General features: G+C 38.5%; 1 protein-coding gene across 1 annotated transcript; it reads left to right on the plus strand.

Moving 5' to 3' along the window:
* Positions 1-240: 240 nt before the first annotated feature.
* On the plus strand, positions 241-833 carry CCDC179 (coiled-coil domain containing 179). Its single transcript, XM_006872397.1, has 3 exons — positions 241-282; positions 513-617; positions 807-833. The coding sequence occupies exons 1-3, from the start codon at positions 241-243 to the stop codon at positions 831-833; spliced, it is 174 nt and encodes a 57-aa protein (XP_006872459.1).
* Positions 834-8786: the final 7953 nt, after the last annotated feature.

The raw sequence follows: 8786 nt of genomic DNA on the forward strand, positions 1-8786 counted from the left end.
AAAAAAAAATCCCTTTGTTGTTTTTAAATGACCATTCCCTTTTAAATATACATAGCGTATAGGTTACAAGTCGGCCTGCTAACCTCAAGGTCAGCTAGTTTGAAACTACCAGCAGTTCCACAGGAGAAAGATAAGGCTTCCTGCTCCCGTAAAGAGTTACAGCCTCAGAAACCCTATACAGGGTCTCTGTGATTCGGAATTGACTCCATGGCACAAAACCACCACCAAACACATGTATCCATGAATCTTGCATCTATCTCAGTTACTTGCACAGTTGGTACAGTAAGAATCCAGAGTAAATACTGTAATCTGATAACTGAGACTCCACTGTGCTTTTTTCATCTAGGAACCACACATTTGAAAGAAAGATTTCTTCCTTCTACTTCTGTCTAGCTATGTAATACATATGTACTGGTTTGTTTATTATGGACAAAAAACCAAAATTATAATCAGTTATGTTACCTTGTTGCATTGTAAAAGATATTATTTGTTTTCATTGAATCCTCCTAAAGTCCACAACTAAACGTATTATGGACATGCAAGATGTGATGAAGAAGAAGAGGAAACTCAGCAAGAAGTTTTCAAGATCAATTCCTGATCCAGAACCAGAATTCCTAGTAAGTATAGAAATTTCACTTACATGAACAGATACCTAAAAATGCAATAGACATCCTCATTTTTAACTTAGGTCATATTCAATGTAATATGACTTTTTTTCCTTTGAAAAATTTGTACTTTCAGGTTAGGAAGGTGCCTTCAAAATCTTCAAATAAAATGTTCATTTATAATTTAAATCTCCTTTGCAGGCCTCTCCTGGAGAAGACATGGTATAATGAAGTGTATGGTTCAAATAGCATACTTGAACTTTTGATATTTGAATCACATTCTTCATTATACCACATCATCTCCAGGAGAGGGCTACAATGGAGATTTAAAGTCTAATTTCAAAGGGAGCTATGGTAGCGTAGTGGTTATGAGTTAGGCTCCTAACCTCAAAGTCAGCATTTCGAAACTACCAGTCATTCTGCAGTAGAAAGATGAGGCTTTCTGCTCCCATAAAGATTTACAGCCACAGAAAACCTATATGGGGTCACTATGACTTGGAACCAACTCCATGACACACCACCACCACCATTACCTTGATACTGGAAACCAGGTCATTTTTGAATTCCAGTTCTTGCTTCACCACATATTTTCTTAGTGTCCAAGTTTATTCACTTAAATCTTTTGGATTCCATTATTTGAAAAGTAAATGACAAAAACTCTTGCCAAACAGTCATTCAACCTAGTCTTGAACAATAATAACACCAGAAAACTCTTTTACACCAATCATAACCTAATCCACCTTTGCCTATCTCTAAGATTCGAAAGTTCGTCCATGTAACAAATCATATTGCTCATTATCCTTTAGTTGTTGTTATTGTTGCTAGGTGACATCAAGTCAGTACCGACTCATAGTGACCCTATGCACAACAAAACCAAACACTACCTAGTCTTGCACCAACTGCATCAACCTCACAATTGTTGCTACATTTAAACCCATCACTGCTGCCACTGTGTCAATCCATTTCTCTAGGGGTCTTTCTCTGTTTCTCCAACCCTTCACTTTACTAAACATTACATCCTTCTCCAGGGACTGTTCCCTCCTGACAGTATGTCCATAGCATGAGACACTAAGTATAGCCATCCTGGCTTCCAGGAAGCATTCAAGCTGTACTTCTTCAAACAAAGATCTGTTTTTTCTTTTGGCAGTCCATGGTACTTTTAATATTCTCCTCCAACACCATAGCTCAAATGCATCAATTCTTCTATGGTCTTCCTTTTGTATGTATGTATGATTTTTTTCATATATGTTATATTTTTATAGCTAAATATTGGTAGCGTAGTGGTTACGAATTGGGCTGTGAACCACCAGGTCAGCAGTTAGAAACTACCAGCTGCTCCGCGGGAGAAAGATGAGGCTTTCTGTTCCCGTAAAGATTTACAGCCTCAGAAACCCTGCACAGGGTTGCTATGGGTCGGAGCTGACTCAACGGCACACAACAACAACAAATTCCTATAATGTCCTTCCACTTGAAAGTCCTTGAGATATTGGAGGACAACTACTGTCTTCCTCCATACCCAGGCTTTTTTTTCTGGATAAAAATCAACGCGTTGTTGTTGCTGTTGTTAGGTGCCATCGAGTCAGTATGGACTCATAGCGACCCTATGCACAACACAATGAAATACTGGGCCAACCTCACAATCTTTGCTATGTTTGAACCCACTGATGCTGCCACTGTGCAAATCCATCTCGTTGGGGGTCTTCTTCTTTTTTTCTGACCTTCCACTTTACCAAACATGATATCCTTCTCCAGCAACTGGTCCCTCCTGACAATATGTCCAAATTTTGAGAGATGAAGTCTGGCCATCCTGGATTCCAAGGAGCACTCTGGCTGTACTTCTTCCAACACAGATCTGTTTGTTCTTTTGGCAGTCCATGGTAGTTTCAATATTTGCCTCCAACACCATAACTCAAATGCATCAATTCTTCTATGGTGTTCCTTATTCACTATCCAACTCTCACATGCATATGAGGCTACTGAAAATATGGCTTGAGACAGGCACACCTTGGTCCTCAAACTGACATCTTTACTCTTCAACACTTTAAAGGGGCCTTGTGCAGTAGATTTACACCGTGCAATATGTTATTTGATTTGCCTGAGTACTGATGGTTGAGCCAAGCAAAATGATGTCATTGACAACTTCAATCTTTTATCCATTTATATGGATGTTATTTCTTGGTCCAGTGGTGAGGATTTTTGTTTTCTTTACATTGATGTGCAGCCCATACTGAAGGCTGTGGTCTTTGATCTTCATCAATAAGTATTTTAAGTCCTCTTCACATTCAGCAAGCAAGGTTGTATCATATACATATCACAGGTTGTTAATGAGCCTTCTGCCGACCAATCCTGATGCCACAATTTCTTTATATAATCCAGTTTCTCAGATTATTTGTTCAGCATACAAATTGAATAAGTATGGTGAAAGAATACAACCCTGTCACACACCTTTCCTAATTTTAAGCCATTTAGTGTTCCCTTGTTCTGTTCGAATGACTGCCTCTTGGTCTATGTGCAGGTTCCTCACGAGCACAATTAAGTGTTCTGGAGTACTCATACATCACAATGTTGTCCACAGCTTGTCGTGATCCACACAATTGAAAGCCTCTGCATAGTCAATAAAGCACAAGTAAACATCTTCCTGGTATTCTCTGATTTCAGCCAACATTCATCTGACATCAGCAATAATATCCCTTATTCCATGTGCTCTTCTGAAACCAGCTTGAGTCTCTGGAAGTTCACTGTCAATGTATGGTTGCAGCAGTTTCTGTATTACCTTCAGTAAAACTTTGTTCACATGGGCTATCAAAGAACTTCCTCCTTCAGCATCACTGGCTCTTGATCATATGCTACCTCTTGAAATGGTTGAAGAGTGACCATTTCTTTTTGGTAAAGTGATTCTCTGTATTTCTTTCATCTTCTTTTGATGCTTTGTCCATCATTCAATTTTGGCCCATAGATCCTTTAATAACACAAGTCAAGGTTTAAATTTTTGATTCAGTTTCCTCAGTGTGAGAAACGCTGAGCATGTTCTTCCCTTTTAAATCTGTATTTCTACAGTTTCTCTGGCCACTGTTTTTCTCCCTTTGTCAATTCAGATATCTTGTTGTTCTATTCATCTCCTTTTGTTACTAGCTCCACAATGCCAAGCTATTTAGAGTTTTCCAGGAAGAATCTTTTGTTTCCTTTTTTGAGTGCTAGATGTTTTAAAATAAGTATATACAAAATAGTTCTGTAGTAATAACGCCACCAACTCACTTGAGCTTTCAGAGACATCTAAAATCCTACACAGATTAATAATAACCCCCAAGAAACCAAACCAACTGCTATCTGGCCTATTCCAATTTATAGCAACCCTATATAATGTTTCTGAGACTGTAAATTTTGATGGATGCTGAAAGCCTCATCTTTCTCCTGAGAAAGAACTGGTGGGTTTGAACACCAGCCTTGTAGTTGGCAGCCCAACATCTAACTCCCAGCACCACAAGGGATTCTTTAAATAAGACTGAAAAATGAACTACATGAACTCTGAAAAACCTGTACTCTACTTGATTTCTGCATATTTATTCTCCTTAATACAAAGATTCTGGAATTGTCTAAAGAATGTCCAGATCTATTCTACTGTCAGTATTAGGCAGTTATGAGAGTTCTTTCTAGTATACTGTAAATAAAAAAATACACCCTTACCCAAAGAAGGAACATAAAAGAGACTTAAAGGCCCAAATACACACTACATTAAAGAACTCCTCAGCAATTGCCAAAGAGTAATACTAGCGAGAAGCAACTGTTGGAATCCTATTCTAGTTTTTCTTATATACATTGTCTAAGATGTATAACTCCTATCTGCACTCAATGCTCCCAGTGTTTATTAAATATGGTAAAAGACCAATTTTGTGTTTGTTTGTTTTTAATATCAAATTTGGACTGATGTTTTTGTAAGATACAATCGAAATGTCATGTTGCTGTTGTTGTTAAGTGCCTTTGAGTCAGTTCCAACTCATAGTGGCCCTGTATAGGGTTTCTAAGGCTATGTAAATCTTTTTAGGAGCAGAAAACTCAAACTTTCTCCAGTGGCTACTGATGAGCTCAAACTGCTGACCCTGTGGTTCAAAGTCCAGTGCTTATTGTACAGAGCCACTGTGCTTCCCCCAAATGTCACAGCATCAGATTATTATATTTACTCTAAACTTCTCTATGAATAATGTCTCAGAAACCAAGACACAATGAGCAACACTGCTTGAAATTGTACTTCTTTCACTTTTTATTTGTTTATACCTTTTTGCAAGTCTTTTTGTTATAAGTAACAACCCCTATGTACTTCTCATTTTCCCTCTGCTTAAAATAATCTTTGACTTTAGGAGCAAAAACAGTAGCAGTATTTTTCCAACTTAAATAGTTTGGGATGAAAATAAAGCCTGAACCCACACAAATAAATGCTTTGCTGAGGCCAGTAGAACAGAGGATACTGGACTATCCAGTTGTGAAAAGAAATTTGACAGTGCATTTTGCTTTGCTTTTTTTAAAGAGAAATGTATTTTTTTTATCTCACTATTTTGTATATATGTCTACATACGTATCACCTTTTTTGCTTTTGTCTGTTTAAATTCTATATAACAAAAGTTTTCTTCCTGTTACACCAATGATTCACAGATATTAAAATTATCTTGAAACATTATTTTAAGGTTAAATTCCCAACAATACCATAATAAATAATGTTTACATTTTCACTTAGCTTTCCCTATAGTTCATTTAATCTGAAATCATTTCAACATTTAAAAGGCTCTCAACATCACTCGATCACAAACTATAAGACTTAGAGAAAACATTCTTATGTTTTAACACCTTTGTCACATGCATTATATTTTAGAAAGGACTTTGTCCATTTCTTGAAACTGATGTCTAGGTTTTCTTCAAATTTGTCCTGCTTGTTGTTTTTGTTGTCTGGCTCATAGAATTGTTCTTATATCATATCCATCACCAGATATGATTTAGTTGATGATGATGTTGTTGTTGTTAAGTGTCGTTGAGTCAGTTCCGATTCATAGCTACCATGTATAAGGTTTTCAAGGAGCAGTGGGTTTGAACTGCTGATTATACAACACCACAGAGTGCTTTTCATATCTGTCTTCTAGCTCTACGTGACCTTACTTTAATTTAGAATATCATTTCTGGCTCTAATTGTTTTTGTCAAGGAAAAAAAAAAGAAAGCCTCTGCCTCTGAGACCATTCTCAAATAATTTATGACTTGCATGAGCTTTTTCTTATAAAGATTTTGAATTGAATTTGTTTTTCTTTATGAATTTTAATTCCTTCTAGTGGACATCTTGAGGAAACCAGCATCTACTTGGAAAGAACCGTGTGCCAGACCAAAAACATGGATTGCTAACATCAAGTGGCATCTCATGATTTGATTTCATTTGCAAATAAAGGCAGTGCTCTGTTATCTCAGTACAATAAACACAGTGCAAGCATTTCACATGCAAGCTACAGGCTGTGTAGCATTTTGTTAAATACCAGATTTCATTACCATTTTTCTGTGGTAAATTTGAGATTGGCTGTTTTTAAATAAATAACGGCCAACATGTGGGGCTTTAAAAAGCAATGTATTCATGCTTACCTTTAATTTTGAAATTTAATTTATGTGTTAATTAGATACTTAGGATTATGTTTTAATAATAGTGTAAAACATTCCCTCTGTTTATATTTATGATTTGTATTTAACAAAATTGTTTAAATCTTTAAACAGTCCCCGAACAAAATTTGAATACAACTAAAGCCTATGTTACATATTATTTCCTCTCAATATTACATCATTACCAGTATTTATTTAATAAATTGATATTTTTTAAAATTGCAATATATTGCTATTGCAAATAAGCCATAAAAATTACAACTTTCAGGTAAGGTAGAATTTGAATACTGAATTAAAAAATTTATTTTATGTATGAAATAAATGCTAATAATATGTTTCTAAAAAATCTTCACTTAATTGCATAAGTAATTTCTGACATGCCCATGGAATTATCCCAATTGTTTTCTAATGTAAGATTTATCAACTATTGAATGAGAGTAGGAAATACAACAGCTGACTGATTTGCAGTCTTCCAAGTGCAATGTAAGTGAAGTACAGGGAAATCTGTGTTTCGACATGACTGAAGTATCAGAATAATCGGCGGCCTATACAGGGTTTCCGTTTTGGAAGAAGCGCAGCCAGAGTGCTCCTTGGAGACTAAGACGGCCAAACTTCGTCTCTCATACTTCGGACATACTGTCAGGAGGGACCAGTCACTGGAGAAGGATATCATGTTTGGTAAGGTGTGGAGGGTTAGAGAAAAAGAGGAAGACACCCCCAACGAGATGGATTGGCCAAGTAGCAACAGTAGTGAGGTTGGCCCAGGATTGGGCAGTGTTTCATTCTGCTGTGCATAAAGTCGCTATGCGTCAGTACCGACTCGATGGCACCTAACAACAGCAAATTCAATCTATAACAAGGATTAAGTGAGTTTCAAATACCAGAAACCAGTGGAAATCTCAAGAAATGCAGTATTTCTGGATTTAAAAAGCAAAGTGATGAATTTCATGTACTACCTTTTCAATGGTACTGAGTTTCTTAAAAGGCAGCAAAGGGTACTGACATCAACTTACAATTTCTGCTTTCAGTTCTTGGAGGCCAGAACTCCTTCTCAGGAAATGAGTTAGCATAAACTATCCAGAGTCCTGTCACTTTGGGAACCATAGGCAATATGCGCGTGACTGTCGCAGGCGAAAGCGCTTTGCGAGGTAGGGCGGGGCCATAGGGTGTGGCTACAGTGTAAATTGAGGGGGCGGGACCGAGCTGTACGGAAGGGGCGGAGTCTCGAGACTCGAAAAGTGAGCGTCGCCTTGGGGCGCTGGCAGAGCCGTGAAAGTGGGGGCGGGGTTTTGCCGCAGGGGGGCGGAGTCGAACAGGGTATCTAGGCCGAGATGGGGGCGGGGCGAGCTCGGAAGGCCTGGGACTAGTGTCTGGAGGCGCTCTTTGAGCCGCCTGGTTTGGGGCGGGCCCCATAAGCGACCCCCAAACGCTGATCCCATGGGGATGTGTTTTCCCTGTCCTAGGGAGTCAGCCCCTGATTCGCCAGACCCGGTGAGTAAGGCCGCGTTCCCACGGTCTCGCTCACGCACCTGTCACCGTGAAGGGCGCGCCGGCAGGCCTGGAACTACGGGCGCAGGGACGGGCCGTTGGACGTGGGGGTTCCAGGCGGAGGAGAGCTCGCCGATGGGACCCTGGTAGCGCCCCAGGGGTTGATGGAGTCTGGCCAGAGGGACCTAGCTGTCGCCCACGTATCGGCGTCTTTACTTTGGTCACAAAACTTCCCCAAAGGCGTCTCCTAAGCCCTTCCACCTAATACGGACTTTGGCAAAATTGGGAGTTTATAGACCTTACACATACGCAGACGCGGCTGTATATTGCCCATCCTCGGGGATGCGGTAACTAGAGTTGGGGTGCAAAAGAAATTCCTTTTTCCGTGAGCCGACGTCTTTAATGTTCTAGGAGATGTGCGTTTTCCTGTGTCTGTACCATCTGTTTAAAGTAGGTGTTCAATAAATTCTCTTTATAGCCCTGCGCTTTATTGCGTATTTTAATCAGTTTCTCCTTTAGTTGGAAAAAAACAAACATATATATATGTATGTATTAGTACAGAGGTACAATGGTAAGATTGTCAGGTTTAGCCGATAAAACTAAATGGCGCCAGTTAACTTTGAATTTCAGATAAATCATGACTACATTCTTCATGTGTGTCCCATGCAATATTTGGAACATACTTTTAAAAAAAATATGTGTTGTTTATCTGAAATTCAGATTTAATTGGGCAGCTTCTGGTACAGGTGCTTATTTTTCTGTATCTTTCTATAATTAACAAGATCTTTATATTATTATTTCTTACTGGGAGTTGAGAAGTAGAAAAAGCTAAGTTCCTCCTTTCTTCCCTATCTATTCAAAAATTAAATGAAGAAAATGAGGTGTTTAGGGAAGTACATGAACTGTTTTCAACCATTTGATTATAGTTAGTAAAAGAGTAAGTTAGCATAGGAAAGTTCAGTTTGACTTTGCTACTAAGGTTGCTTTTAAATTTTACTCATTCTCTTTCTGGCTGTGGATAAAATACCATTCTGTCAGCATTTGTTAAGCACTCCCCATACACA

This window comes from Chrysochloris asiatica, unplaced genomic scaffold (assembly GCF_000296735.1).
Source record: "Chrysochloris asiatica unplaced genomic scaffold, ChrAsi1.0 scaffold00196, whole genome shotgun sequence".
NCBI classification, from domain to species: domain Eukaryota; kingdom Metazoa; phylum Chordata; class Mammalia; order Afrosoricida; family Chrysochloridae; genus Chrysochloris; species Chrysochloris asiatica.

What these genes read in the sequence shown, in the direction of transcription:
- CCDC179 (XM_006872397.1), top strand. Translation starts at nt 241, where the DNA reads ATGAATCTTGCATCTATCTCAGTTACTTGCACAGTTGGTACA. An exon ending in TTACTTGCACAGTTGGTACA is followed by an intron (nt 283 to 512) that starts GTAAGAATCCAG and finishes ATCCTCCTAAAG; the next exon opens with TCCACAACTAAACGTATTAT. An exon ending in ATCCAGAACCAGAATTCCTA is followed by an intron (nt 618 to 806) that starts GTAAGTATAGAA and finishes TCTCCTTTGCAG; the next exon opens with GCCTCTCCTGGAGAAGACAT.